This window comes from Bos indicus x Bos taurus, chromosome 15 (assembly GCF_003369695.1).
Source record: "Bos indicus x Bos taurus breed Angus x Brahman F1 hybrid chromosome 15, Bos_hybrid_MaternalHap_v2.0, whole genome shotgun sequence".
Classification (NCBI taxonomy): domain Eukaryota; kingdom Metazoa; phylum Chordata; class Mammalia; order Artiodactyla; family Bovidae; genus Bos; species Bos indicus x Bos taurus.
The window spans coordinates 77,819,763-77,834,991 of NC_040090.1; the positions used below are offsets into that span (position 1 = coordinate 77,819,763).

At 38.0% G+C, this 15,229-nt stretch overlaps 1 protein-coding gene across 12 annotated transcripts in view; it reads left to right on the forward strand.

The window, feature by feature from the left end:
- YAP1 (Yes associated protein 1) overlaps positions 1-15,229 on the forward strand; it is a 135,137-nt gene that overhangs the window by 108,492 nt on the left and 11,416 nt on the right. For 3 of the 12 annotated variants that reach the window (XM_027563929.1, XM_027563930.1, XM_027563938.1), the window contains 2 exons: positions 663-856; positions 3,630-3,677. In XM_027563929.1, coding sequence (XP_027419730.1) covers positions 663-856; positions 3,630-3,677 — 242 coding nt within the window. The remainder of the gene's footprint in view (positions 1-662; positions 857-3,629; positions 3,678-15,229) is intronic. The other 9 variants (XM_027563931.1, XM_027563932.1, XM_027563939.1 and 6 more) reach the window with 3 other exon arrangements.

Consider the following 15,229-nt stretch of genomic DNA (forward strand, 5'->3'; position numbering starts at 1 on the left):
GAGACCAATCTGTGCCATCCAGATGTAGGCTTTATTTGGAGCACGCGTCAAATCTACTTGATTTGTTAGTTAGCATTATATTTAAAGATTAATAATCTTGAACTTTACTGCTTAGATTGCTTTCTCTTAGTTACTTTAAGGGATTTATTTTTAATTGACTATGTATTTTATAATAAGCAGTGAATTCACATTATTCAGACTTGAAAAGTTACAAAAAATGTCTCTCTTGAACATCAGTTCTTTAGTCACCCAGTTCCCCAGCTACAGAGCCAACAGGTGTTAATTGCTCCTTAGCTGTCCTTCGATTCAGATTCTCTGGATATGCATGTAATATATCAATACAGTCCTCCTCTCCCTTTTCCTGTTCTCTGCTGTGCCTTTAACTTGGTGTGCCTTAGACTGCTCCGTGGCATTGCCTGTTAGAGCTGCTGCTTGTTTCTTTCATCTTACGGCCGCCTTACCGCTTTACATACCGCACTAATGACAAGGATGTCTGTAATAATAATAAACTGAGGTACCCTTTGTACTGTTGGCGGGTTTTTAGGTTATTTCTGGTCTTACTACAGAAGAGGCTGTGTTGAACATCCCCATTGTGCTTGTGAATAACAAAATATCCTTTTTCTTTGCTAGTTTTTTAGAACAGATCTTCTGTTTCCTTTCAGCCATGAACCAGAGAATCAGTCAAAGTGCTCCAGTGAAACAGCCCCCGCCGCTGGCCCCCCAGAGCCCACAGGGAGGAGTCCTGGGCGGTGGCAGTTCCAACCAGCAGCAACAGATGCGGCTGCAGCAGTTGCAGATGGAGAAAGAAAGACTGCGACTGAAGCAGCAAGAACTGCTTCGGCAGGTGAGGCCCCAGGTTAGAGACCAGCCTTCCACTCTTGGGGCTTTGTTTTCCTACGTGAAGCTGGGTGTGTTTCATTTTGGCATCTGTTGGTTACAGAGGAATGTCGTTTCTGTACTAGAGTGACACAGAAACCTTCTGTCCAGCTCTGTCCTCGTCTTAGTCTCTTTGCTGGCCTCTGAGCGCGTGGGCTGTCACTTGTAAACCCGTGTCACACAGAGGCCTTTGGGCCATGTTCACTGCAGTCAAGCAGAAGGCAAAGGAAGCAAGGGTGCTTTTCCTCAGATATACAGGCATACCTCGGAGAAATTGCCCGTCAGTTCCAGACCACCACAGTAAAGCGAGTGTTACAGTAAAGTGAATCACATGAGTTTTTTGGTTTGCTGGTGCATACAGAAGTTAATCTTTATACCAGTCTATAGTCTATTAAGTGTATAATAGCATTATGTCTTTTAACAGTGTATATTTTTTAAAAGTACTTAATTTTTAAATACTTAACTGCTGGAAAAAATGCTAGCCATCGTCTGAGCTTTCAGTGAGTCATCTTTTTGTAATAGTAACATCACAGATCACTATTATAAATAAAACAATAATGAAAAAGGCCAAAATATTGTGAGAATTACCAAAATGTGACACCGAGGCGGAAGTGAGCAATTGCTTTTAGAAAAATGGCTCTGATAGGTTTGCTAGTCACAGGGTTGCCACAAACCTTCGATGTGTTTTTTAAAAAAATGCAGTGTCTGTGAAGTGCAATAAAACGAGGTATGTCTGTACAGGGAATTGCAGACTATTTAATATCTGAAGATTTCACTAAGGGAGAAACTCTGGAACATCACTTGGGGAGAAATATTTTTTACTTAAAACAAATTATTTGTCTAGGAGAATATACCAGTATGATACCTCTCAAATGACAGCTATGTTTCACTATTGCTGAATCTAAGATGTGTTTTATTTAAAATGTAACACAGGCTATCCCAAGTTTAGAAGATCCCCAAGTACCTTAAAATTACCTGCTTGTGGTTGTTTTTTCACGTTGGGAAGGGCAGGTTCTAACATTAGAGAGCTGGAAACCTTTAGGGCCATTTCTGTCGGTTTTGGTTCTGAAATACTGGTTTTTCTGTGCCTTAAGAATACAATCCCTCATCTCCAATTTCAGAGTGATAAATCTAAAGTTCAGATGTTGGGGGTATGATCTTAGTATATTTTAAAATTTGTATGTAAATATTTTGGGTAATAAAAACACAATGTGATTTTGAAAGTGTACAAAAGGTGTAAGTGAAAATAAAATCTCCTTTTCCATTTCTCTAGTTCTCTTTTCTGGATGTAAATAGCTAACAATTTCTTATACTTCGCCTCACCCCCGCCCCAGACATTCTCTTTATTTACAAACATGAAATACACGTGTCTATACTATGGCCCCTGCCCTAAATCATAGCATACTAAGGATAGGCATTAAAAATATCATTATACGCTACATTTTTGCTGCCAGGATGTAGACATTTGAACAAGGTACTGTTTTCTTCACGAGGGTTATATTTTAATAGTGTCACTTGAGTGTTAATGGAAATAGATGAACTTGGTATAGTGATTGAACTCTGATTTGGGGTTTGAAGAACTGGTACCCAAGGATTAAACTGAGCCATGAGGATTCCAGGCCGCCACACTTGTAAACTGAGCTGTCAGTAACCTGCCAGTATAATCTGGTGTGGTTGGCCCCAAAAGTGAGTAAGAGAGATAATGCCAGTATATGGTGTCATGAAGTGGTCTTGAAAGAAGTATTTCCTCATCTGCCTTTCAGAAAGTAGAAAAAGGAAGCATGTTAACAAGTTTACTATACCACTGACAGACTTTTAACATATTAGTATAAAGGAAAGATATTTTTCATTTAAATAAAACTGTATCACCGGAACAAGGTAGCACCTTGGAGAATATAATTATATAGCTATTGGAAGAAATAAAGTAATTTCAGGGTACGTTTTACGCAGCCTGTTTTCATTGCTTGCTTTTCATTTTGTCGTTACTGAGTACTAGATGGTGTAAGTAAATATAATTTCACATGTGATTTGAAGACCATCAAAACCAAGAAACCTTATTAATAAGAAAGATTAAAATCCGTCATTTTGTTGCTGTAGATCAGCTGTCTCCCATCCCCCATCCCCTTCCCACCCGGTGGGCAGAATGCTGCTGCTTATAAAATTCTTTAGAATAAAGAATTTAGAATTTTCCTAAGCCTTATTCCCACTCTTACTCTGGGTGACGGTCCCGGACAGAATACCTTCCTTTACAGGTGAATTCTTTGTCTCTTTACTGCCTACTGTGTTGTCTTTTCTTCTGTTGAAGTGACCGACCTGCTCTAATCTTACACTAATGGGGTATTGTTTAAGGTGTTTGTTTTTAGCAGTCAGTATAAATTCAGTTTAAGTCTTTTGGCTTCCTGTGAACTTCTTCCATTGACAGTTTCTTCTTATCACTGAAACATCAAATTATATTTTTCTTGCTTCATCTAATACTCAGAAGTAAAGAACCTGCCTGACCAATATCAGGCTGTGTTTGAGTCCTGACACCTGAAGTCTTCCTGTCCTGCCCTCAACGCTGTGAACACTGCTGAGGCTTCTGTTTGTTCCATGGTGACTCCACTGGCTCCTGTCTCCCCCAGTCTGCTTCTTCTTGAGCTAGCTTGGGAATTCTGTGCTATGGTGATATGTCTGGATGGAATTTGTAAGTCAGCCTACACAGCCAAACCATGTGGCTTAAAGTAATTTTTATCCATCTTATTTTTCACTCTTAGGCAATGCGGAATATCAATCCCAGCACAGCCAATTCTCCAAAATGTCAGGTAGGCTCTTGTCTGATGTTTTAGCATTGAAACAGATATGCTGTTAGGAAAGAGAAAAACTTGTGCTCCGGGGGCCTGTCCTCACTGAAGAATAACTTTGAGGCCTCTTCCTACCCAGCTACTTAAGTTAACATTGCTGTTCCCAGAAAGTCAACACTGTCTGCTCCTCCCACAGTAGTAGTCCTTTTGACTCGTGGAGGTCTCTCCCCTCAGCCCCCACTGATACGTAGTGTGCGCATCCTGTAGCCTTGAAGTGTGCCTGGTTTTTATTTGTGTAGCCTAAAGGAGTGCTTACGGTGACTTATAGGAATTAAAAATTTGAACAGTAACAAAGCTGGCACAGATTATTTACTTAGGTAGGCTACTTTAGGAAATCTTATTAGAGTATAATGGTACTACTAGGAAAGGGGAAGTTTTTTCTAGTGGACATTCCAAAGAAAGAATATCAAGATCACTAGAAGAGAGAAGTGAACAGTGCTCTACCTGAGTACTCTTTTGGGTTTCTTTGTTGGCTTTTAACAGCATTTCTCCCTGGTGAACCCAAAGAAACAGTGCTTGTGAAGGTATCTTACTTAGATGCAAAGGTTGTGGCCACTTTTTCCTTCTATAACATAGGCACTTGTCTGACTCATGAAGAGAATCTCATTCTTAAAACCAAAGAGATCTCTGTGTTTAGGGTCAGCGATTATGGAGGAATTAGGAGCTGAGGGATTATTGCACTTTTTTCAGGGGGCAGAAGCGACCATCAGATACCTCATTTTATTCTCTGTAGCTCTTCTGCACTAGGCTGACAGGTGCATTGTGTTGGAATGAAAGGTGGAAGTAGGAATTGTCAGAACTCCACTCACATTAGATTCTGTTAACTTGTCTGTCTAGAAACTGTACTAGATAGAATCCTCACAGAGACCAGCTGACTTTGTGAGAGGAAAATCTCTATTCTGTATCTCACTCATAAATGCTCTCTTTAATCAAGAAATCAAGTAAGGGAATAATCCATGAACATCATCTTTGCTAAAGCAGTGCAGACATTCTTACAGTGAGGGCTGCTAATTTCACATTTGACTGGGAAGAGCACTGTAGCATTGGATCTTTAAATAAAGTGGAAACATAGGAGCAGACATTAATTCAAATGAGATTTGGGATCAAGCAGAAAGTCCTCCGTGTTAAAGTGTTTTGAAGTTGTCTCCTGTTTATTTTTTCCTATTAAGATCTTAAACTTTAAATCTGATAAATAAATGAACTACCTTCAGGTCTTTATTTCATATATCAGTATAAGTTTAAATAGTTGCTCTCATTAAAATTATCAGGAGTTTTTAGATACTTCTTTTACTAGTAAAGCTTTATAAAAGTTAAGGCTTATAAATTAAAATTCTATTATCAATAAATTTGTATGGTATTAAGATTACAGTGTTGATCCCTTAGATTTGTCTAAGCCAGAGCTGGAAACCTAAAAGAGATAGGTTTTATTAAAAGTTTTATTTCTTAAATTAGCTTCCCATGTGTGGAGAATAAAATATTATTTGCTTGTTATATAAGTTTCAGTTGTCAGTGTATTTACCTGGCACAATTGGGAAAATGTATGAAATTCCAATGTAGGGCTACATTTGGAATTGCTTAAATACGTAGAAACTGGTGGTATTTGTATCAAGCAAGTATTTGTGTTTTTCTCATCCTACTTATTTTCTAGATTACCTTAATGTAGATGTCAGGAAAATTTTCACAAAGAACAGTCTTAAGTGAAGATGCCTTTAAATAAGGTTACCAAGATAATCAAGAAAGCAAGAAGAAACTTTCCAGTATCAAAGAAGAGACTGTACAAAGGAATAATGAACAAAAAGCAGTGGATCCATTCAATACTTGAGTGCCAGGCAGTTTTGTTCAAAGTTGTCAGATATCTTTGTTTTTATTTGTTTTTATTTTTCTAATATAAATTAGTACAGATGAGTTAACAAACACAATGAAATCAGTGACATTATTTTATAATTATATAGCTCATTTGCTCTGGACTGTGGGAAGGTATCAGACTTCAAAATGTTTACAGATTACTAAGTACTTCTGCATAGGATTAACAAAACATGTCTGTACTGTAGCATTCTCTATACTCTAGGATTCTCTGGTCATGTAAGCTAGTGTCAGTATGGGTGAGGGTAATGGAAAATTCTGAAAAATTAAGACAACTTTAAAGGCATTAGTATATCTTCTTAGTTAAAAATGGAAATTATCCCCTTTGTTAGGGTTTGTTGGCAGAATTTTGGAAAAACTTGTCCTCATAGAGCTTTAAATTGTTTAATTTAATTCTGATTAGCTATTTTTATGTTTCTAAAGCAGTTTCTAGTCTCAAGAAAAAACAACAAAACTTTGAAACTGTAAGAATTGTCTTTGCTCTGTGAGATTGAGCATGCATGTAATGTTCAACTTGGAGAAAAAATAGTTCCCCCACCTGAGTGTGAATGTTTTACCTGTTTTAGGCTTAAGAATGAGGTTCTTACCGCCTGTGGTTCCCTTAGTACCTGTGAGATCAGGCCTAAACTCTGCAGCCTGGCTAGTGTATGGTCTGTGGTCAGTAGTCTTCTTTCTTTCTCTCAATTCTGGTTAAACCAGTTACCTTCCTTCAGCCAAGTGCACGCCTCTGTCTTGTTGCCATGATCCCACTCATGAGGAATCCTTTTGCCCTTCCCTTTTACTAATTAAGATTCTCCATTTCTTTCATCAAGCCTAGGTCAAAACACATCCCCAAGAGCCCTCATCAGAATTCTTGAAAAACCCAGAAAATAGAAATAAGACTGCTATGTATAGGTATCTTAACTTTATTTTTGAGCAAGTAATTGCTTTACTTGTCATAGAAATTATAGCTTCATAGAAATTATTTATATTGCAAAAAATATTTTGCAGCTAATGAATATTGTGTAGTTGCCATTCCATGTATATAGTAATAAATACACACCAGGGTCAGTTACTGGTTTTGAGGGATTAAAAAAATTAATAAAAAATAATTTAAATAAATAAAAATTAATATTGTAGTATTAATATCAAACATATTGTACTACACTCTTAGCCCAAAATGGTGAAGAAATTCAGATGTCCATAGTTTTAGTCAAATAGAGCAAAATAATACCTCTTTTCAGAGCCATGTGAAAATAATCACTGCAATTTTTTTTTTCTGAATTTAATAATAGCAAGTTTTTGGCTTTCTTTCCCTCCAGACTCTCTTTTATGTTAGCAGATACTAGAAAAGCTAAGATTATCTCTCCTTTTTGAAGTCTTAGTATTGAGTAAATCATAGATTCATTTTGGTATTTTCCCATGAATATTTTATTTTTAATGGGCATATTAAAAACTGTATAAGAAGGGAGGAGATTCAGCCTCATGCTCTGCGTACTCTAATAGATTATCTCATTGTTTTATTCATTAAGGTCATGGTAATTTGAACAATGTTATAGTAACTTTATTACTTTGAGACCAGTGAGGTAGCATAAATTACAAAAGAGATCAGATCTGTTGAATCGATCAGAGTGTTGAATCTCAGGATCATGCTGTGGGAACATAAAACTGCAAATCTATTTTGATTATCCCTTTTTAAGAATTTAAGATTATCATACAGTTCTCATAACTATCCCCAAATCCATACACATTTTTTAGTCAAAAAGGTTGTTCTGAAGTTGAAGATAACTTTGGTAAGTGCCACAAATATTTAAAAAAACAAAAAGCATTCTCAACATTGGTTAAATGTTTTAATAATTTTTTACATGATTAAATATTCTATGGTGGTTTAAAACTGTGTTAGAAAATGGGGTATGACGAGAACCTATCTTGAATGGTTGAAGGAAATGGCTTTTTTCCTTGTGTTTTAAAAATTGTTGACGTAAACTGCTATTACCAAGACAAACTGTTTAAAAGATGTGTATTTTTAGAGTTTTTCTCCATTTCTAAATTTTTGTTTCTAGTTCACTAAACTAACCTACTATAAATAGATTGGGTTCAAGAAGGGGAAACTTATTTGTGTGCCATGTATTATCCAGAAATGAGACATAAATAGTATTGGCTGAAGAAAAAAGTTGCTTTAAGAAAGTAAAGTTGACATTAAATTTATAGGATTTTCTATGAATGGGATCATAACTTTTTCACTTTAACATGATTATTTTGAGATTCATTCATATTATATCTATAGTTCATTCCCTCTTATTGCTAGTATTCCATTGTAGGAATATGCTACAGTTGTTTATCTGTTCACCTATTGATAGATATTTGACTGGTTTCTAAATTTTGATTTTGTATAGACATATGCCTCCATTTGGGTACTCTTAAGAATTTAATAATCTGATGCTGCTGCTGCTAAGTCGCTTCAGTCGTGTCCGACTCTGTGCGACCCCATAGACGGCAGCCCACCAGTGTCCCCCGTCTCTGGGATTCTCCAGGCAAGGACACTGGAGTGGGCTAGTAATCTAGCAGTGTTCAAAGTGTTTCCAGACTACTGACTTCTTCTACTGCCTTTCTCCTTATTTTTCTAAATAATGTGAACCAAAGCATCAATTTTTTATGCAGCCAAAATACTCAATATCTTAAAGTATCTTTTTTACCCTATGAGAAATGGTACTGCCATTTAAATAAAAGAAGGGAAATTTTAAAAGGACCAATGGCTTATGTCTAGATTTTGAGTCCATAAAAGTCCACTATATAAACCAGGCGCATCCTGTTTTCCTTTATAAACCATCCTGGAAAGTTCCCTCCAGACCAAACTGGGTCCATGAGTTTGACTTACAGTGCAGATAGCCCTGGCTCCACACGCATCCCAGATTAGCTAAGATTTACAGGCTCAGTGGGAAAAGTCACCACATTTTTGTATTATTACAGAATAAAATGAGCTAAAAATACTTGCTTCCGTTAGAAAAAGTCAAATACTCTAAAAGAACTGTTTGACCTTTGAAATACAGAAGCATGATAAATTTTGGCTGAATTTCATATAACTTGCTTAGTTCTCCATTTTTGAAAGTCTGTCATACTATTTATTCTGACTACCTTTGGGAAAAGACAAGCTTGACGAACTTGTATTTTTAGCTCAGTATTCTAATTTTAGACATTTGTTCGGATAAAAAGCTTCTTTAGAGATAGACGTAACTTTCAACATGAAATGTTTCAACTGAAATCAGTTTTTGTAGACAATCCAAATATGTCCCAAGGCTGATTTTTAAAACAGCTATGCCAGATTTACTCAATTACAAAATAATGTTCATATTCATCCAAAATGCTTTTAATAATTTCAATAGAATGGATGTATTCTACATAGGTATATGTAGATATATACAGGCATTATTTTAAGATGGATAGTATGAAGAAAGTTTATATAAAATATTTTTGATTAAAAAATTCAGATTATGTAACTTCATTTCATATTTATCCATATTAAAGTAATTATTTTTCTATAAAGGCACTGGGCTTTCCTGGTGGCTCAGACGTTTAAGAATCTGCCTACAATACAGGAGACCCTGGTTCAATCCTGGATCAGGAAGATCCCCTGGAGAAGGGAATGGCAGCCCACTCCAGTATTCTTGCCTGGAGAATCCTATGGACAGAGAAGCCTGGGGGGATACAGTCCATGGGGTCGCAAAAAATCGGACACAACTGAGCAACTAAGCTCACAAAGTCACTAGCAAAAATTCTGTATACTCTGAAACATTTTTAATCTGAAACATTTTTAATATTTTACTACAAAATTGTTAATTTTATGCAGTGTGTTCACTTTCACATTTGCAGTCCTTGGCTAAGAATAAAAAGAATTATAAAGCTTACTCACAGTGAAAACCCATGATCTAATTGTTCCTCACTGGCAGCAGGACAGCTTTAGGGAGGAACTCTCTCAGTTAACCTCACTCCACATTCACTTTCCTTTAAAACCTGACGAGGCAAAGCACAGAGTCAGACACTTCTGCGATTTTCCATCTCTATATGGATGTGTGTGTGTGTGTGTGTGTGTGTGTTTATATGGAAGTGGGCCTTATTGTTTTCATATTCATGTGAACTCCAAACTTATATATAAGAAGTGGGGAGAAGTTGGCCTGTTTTCCTACATAAGTACATATGGTTTTCCTCCCCAACTCTTGACAGTTTCTTTAAAATATCAACAAAAATGTTGATCTTCCTTATTGAAGTCCATGAAATAAATTATGTTCACAGCAGATGAAAATGTTAACAAAAGAATTAATGCTTTGGGGAGGGAGCTACCAAGTCAACTTCAGTTACTTGAAGTCATTTTGTTTTTAGCAAATACTGAGCTATGTGAAAATATACCCATCTTTGGATAATATATGTATAAACTATTATATATCAATTATACCTCAATAAAACTTCAAAAAGTACTTCTAATCAACCCTGGTTGGTTTTGGGATTTTGTTTATTTTTCCTGTAACTAGAAGTTTCGAACCTCAGCTGAATATTCATACCTGGTGTGTATGGGTTCCGTAATCTGTGTATATGTTATTTGTATTATTGGCCTTACCACATTACATGTGTTTTCACGCCGTATTCCCTACTGTTAATGCTAACATCATCCTGCCACCACTCCCAGTAAATAAAGTGGCATTTTTCCCCCCTTGTTCCTTTCAAGTTCAGTTTAGGTGAATCCCTAGGTTAGTTGCTCTTAGTCTTGACTCAAAAATAGATTTGATGAGAAGTATATATTTCCGTATCCTGTCGGGGGGGTTGGATATCTTCTTGAGCAACTTATAAGAAAGATCGGCCTTCTTATTCACATCTCTAAATTACCTTTCTTTGTAAATGTGGATAGTTGGTTCTTCAGTGTCTGCTGACAGTAGAAATTCAGTTGTTAAAGATAGCAAGAAGGAAATATCTGTCAGCTTCAAACAAGCAATGTGGCAGAATGAGAACATGGAGATTTTGCACATGGCAATTAGCTTTGGCTTCATAAAACCTTAAAAAAATAGAAATGATCAAAAAGGGTAAGAAAGTTGTGAAGGACAATATGAAAAGTATAGCCAGTTTATTAAGTTGTTTCAGTAATGATCTATTTGCTTCATGTTGCAAGAAGTCAAAACTAGGTACACAGAAAACAAAAGAATGCCTCTTCCCGAGTCATCAACCTCATCTGGAGCCTGTAATTTTACTCATTTTAAACTTTATTGCTTTAACATCCTCATATTTTAATAGCAATATAAATTCTTCAAAGTGTTTAGAAGCTCTTTTATGCTCCAAAGCATCCATTAATTTATTCACTTTGTACCTTTAGGGACAGAGAAGAAATAGTGAAGGAATGATTACAATATCTTGTGATAAATGCTGAGATAAGCGTGTACTAAGTGCTAAGTACATATATATGTCAGGCTGAGAAGAGAAGCAGAAGGAAAAAGGAGCAAAGCAAAGGTATAGCTATCTGACTGCAGAGTTCCAAAGAATTCTAGGAGAGAGAAAGTCTTAATGGAAACAGTGAGAGACTTTATTTTTAGGGCTCCAAAATCACTACAGATGGTGACTGCAGCCATGAAATTAAAAGACGCTTGCTCCTTGGAAGAAAAGCTGTGACAAACCTAGACAGAATATTAAAAAGCAGAAACATCACTTTGCCAACAAAGATCTTTTTGTCAAAGCTGTGGTTTTTCCAGTAATCATGTATGGATGTGAAAGTTGGACTGTAAAGAAAGCTGACCACCGAAGAATTGATGCTTTTGAACTGTGGTGTTGGAGAAGACTCTTGAGAGTCCCTTGGACTGCAAGGAGATCCAACCAGTCCATTCTAAAGGAAATCAGTCCTGAATATTCATTGGAAAGAGTGATGTTGAAGCTTAAACTCCAATATTTTGGTCACCTGCTGCTGGGAATGATTGAAGGTGGGAGGAGAAAGGAACGACAGAGGATGAGACGGTTGGATGGCACTACCGACTCAATGGACATGAGTTTGAGCAACCTCTGGGAGCTGGTGATGGACAGGGAAGCCTGACGTGCTGCCGTCCATGGGGTTGCAAAGAGTCGGACACGAATGAGTGACTGAAGTGAACTGAACTTTGCATTGATCAATGCAAAGAAATAGAGGAAAACAATAGAATGAGAAAGACCAAAGATCTCTTCAAGAAAATTAGAGATACCAACGGAACATTTCATTCCAAGATGGGCACAATAAAGGACAGAAACAGTATGAACCTAACAGAAGCAGAAGATTGTAAGAAGAGGTGGCAAGAATGCACAGAGGAACTATACAAAAAAGATCTTAATAATCCAGATAACCATGATGGTGTGATCACTCACCTAGAGCCAAACATCCTGGCATGTGAAGTCAAGTGGGCCTTAGGAAGCATCACTACAAACAGACCTAGTGGAGGTGATGGAATTCCAGCTGAGCTATTTCAAATTCTAAAAGATGATGCTGTGAAAATGCTGCACTCAGTATGGCAACAAATTTGGAAAACTCCGCAGAGTCCACAGGACTGGAAAAGGTCACTTTTCATTCCAATCCCAAAGAAAGGCAATGCTAAAGCATGTTCAAACTACCGCACAGTTGCACTGATCTCAAACACCAGAGGAGTAACGCTCAAAATTCTCCAAGCTAGGCTTCAACAGTATGTGAACCAAGAACTTCCAGATGTTCAAATTGGATTTAGAAAAGGCAGAAGAACCAGAGATCAAATTGCCAACATCCATTGGATCATAGAAAAAGCAAGAGAATTTCAGAAAAACATCTACTTCTGTTTCATTGACTATACTAAAGCCTTTATGTGGATCACAACAAACTGTGGAAAATTCTTAGAGATGGGTATAGCAGACACTTTACCTGCCTCCTGAGAAACCTGTATGCAAATCGAGAAAAAACATTTACTTGGACACGGAACAGCAGACTGGTTCCAAATTGGGAAAGGAGAACATCAAGGCTGAATAATGTCACCCTGCTAATTTAACTTATATACAGAGTAGTCATGAGAAACGCTGGGCTGGATGAAGCACAAGCTGGAATCAAGATTGCCAGGAGAAATATCAATAACCTCAGATATACAGATGACACCACCCTTATGGCAGAAAGCAAAGAGGAGCTAAAGAGCTTCTTGATGAGGGTGAAAGGAGAGTGGAAACGTTGGCTTAAAACTCAGCATTCAAAAAACTTAATTTCAGGGCATCCGGTCTCATCACTTCATGCAAAATAGATAGGGAAGCAGTGACAGATTTTATTTTCTTGGGCTGCAAAATCACTGCAGATGGATACTGTAGCCATGAAATTAAAAGACGCTTGCTCCTTGGAAGAAAAGCTATGACAAACCTAGACAGCACACTAAAAAGCAGAGACATTACTTTATCAACAAAAGCCCGTCTAGTTAAAGTATGGTTTTTCTAGTAGTTACGTGTGAATGTGAGAGTCGGGCCATAAAGAAAGCTGAGCGCTGAAGAATTGATGGTTTTGAACTGTGGTGTTAGAGAAGACTCTTGAGAGTCCCTTGGACAGTTGAATTTCATCAGCAACTCTATGGATATGTGTTTGAGCAAGCTCCAGGAGTTGGTGATGGACAGGGAAGCCTGGTGTGCTGCAGTCCATGGAGTTACAGATGAGCAAACCAGTTAATAATCCTAAAGGAAATCAGTCCTGAATATTCACTGGAAGGACTGATGCTGAAGCTGAAGCTGCAATACTTTGGCCACCTGATGCAGAGAACTGACTCACTGGAAAAGACTTTGATGCTGAGAAAGATTGAAGGCGGGAAGAGAAGGGGATGACAAGATGAGATGGTTGGATGTCATCACTGACTCGATGGACGTATGTTTGAGCAAGCTCTGGGAGTTGGTGATGGACAGGGAAGCCTGGTGTGCTGCAGTCCATGGAGTCGCAAAGAGTTGGACACAATTGAGCAACTGAACTGAAGTGAACAGGGTGTTAAAGACATAATGTCCATCTGTGTAATTCAATCTAAAGATGGAGATGGGGTCGTTCTGGAGAATTACCTAGAGAAGGTAACTGGATCTTAAATAGAAGTATTGTTCTTTTTTTAGTCAAGAGAAGAATGTATGAAAGACATAGTATCAGAGGAAAACATGCCATATCACAGACCTGCAGTCTGTGGGGAGTGCAAACTGTCTTTGCTTTAGAGTCACTTGTTACTTTGTAAGATGAAAGTGGGGCATGGGTGATGTTAGATAGAAGATACAGAGAAAACCAGTAAATGGGATCCCCAGAAGCTGCTAGGAGCCTGGGTTGGCCTAGAATAGGAGTTGGCGGTGGGGAATCCATTTTTTAAGCCTGGAAGAGAAGATGTAAGTATGAATGAAGATGGCTTTGTGGGAGCAGCCCAGGGTGACAGGGGGAACCAGAAAACCATGATTGTGGCTGATGACCTGTAGTGTCCTGATTTAAATGGGAGGGAGCTGGAGAAAGGGAGAGCACGTGAGTGACTGGGGGCTTGGGAGAGTGTGCCAGATTTGGAGTAGTAATCATGAGAATGTGAGAAAAAGTAACCAAGAACCACCCCCACCCCCAACCACGACCACCACCAAAAAAAAAAGTAAGTGATACTAGAGGCCCAGCCAAGACCAGAGAATTAATTTATGATAATCTGGATAGCTGTATGGTTTTTCTCTTAGCATTTCTTAGCAATCTCAGCATAGAAATGTAGCAAGCATATTTTTAGTATTGATTCATTGTTGGAATTTGCTGTGTTGAAACAAAATTTGTGTGTGTATCAAGAATCTTAAAGGTACTTGTGTGTATTTACTATGATCCACTCAGGGCTTCCCTGGTGGTTCAGTGATTGGGGGTCCACCTGCCAGTTCAGGGAGCACAGACTCAACCCCCCACTCGGAAGGAGGTCTCGGGGTGGCTGGGCCCCATGGCGCGCGCACCTGCGCACTCAAGCAGAGCTCTGCAGCAGGAGGGGCTGCAGCCTCGGGAAACAGGCGCCCTCACGCAGCGCAGCTAGAGAAAGCTCACACGTGACAGGGAAGACCCAGCCAGCACAGCCAGGAATAAATACATTTTAAAACAAATTTTAAAGGAATAAATAAAATGATCAGGCCTGAGTTCAAGCTTGTAGGGGAAAACAGCCAGTAACCTGGAATAGTAAGAGTTCTACCTCTTATTGGGTGGAACTGGGTGGAAAGAAAAAATACGGTCCCAGAAAGCAGGATGAGCATGTGTAAGATTTCTGGGAAAGAACTTTGTATACCAGTTCAGGATATGACAAGGGAGCTGCTGATGGAAATACAGTAGTGAACGGTGCTGTTGCAATGTAGAAATCCAGGAACTTCAACATTAGATTACTATGTAGATTTTGTGCATGGCTGTTGATAGTTCCTGAGTGGTAAAGTGCAGTTTGAATAAAGTGAAACACTGATCATTGTCCCAAACGTGCGTAAAGATTGTACAGGCAGGTTTGGTTTTGAATAGCAAGGTCTTGGCTGTACAAATGGGTGGTTTTGAGGTATGTGGGGATAAAGATCATTGGAATCCAGAAATTTACGGAGCTCCCATGTTGAATAAATCATCTGCATAATGTATAAGTAATGAGAGATCATGGCATGTCTTATGACTAATATTGGAATAGCAGTGAACATTTTTAAGAAACTTA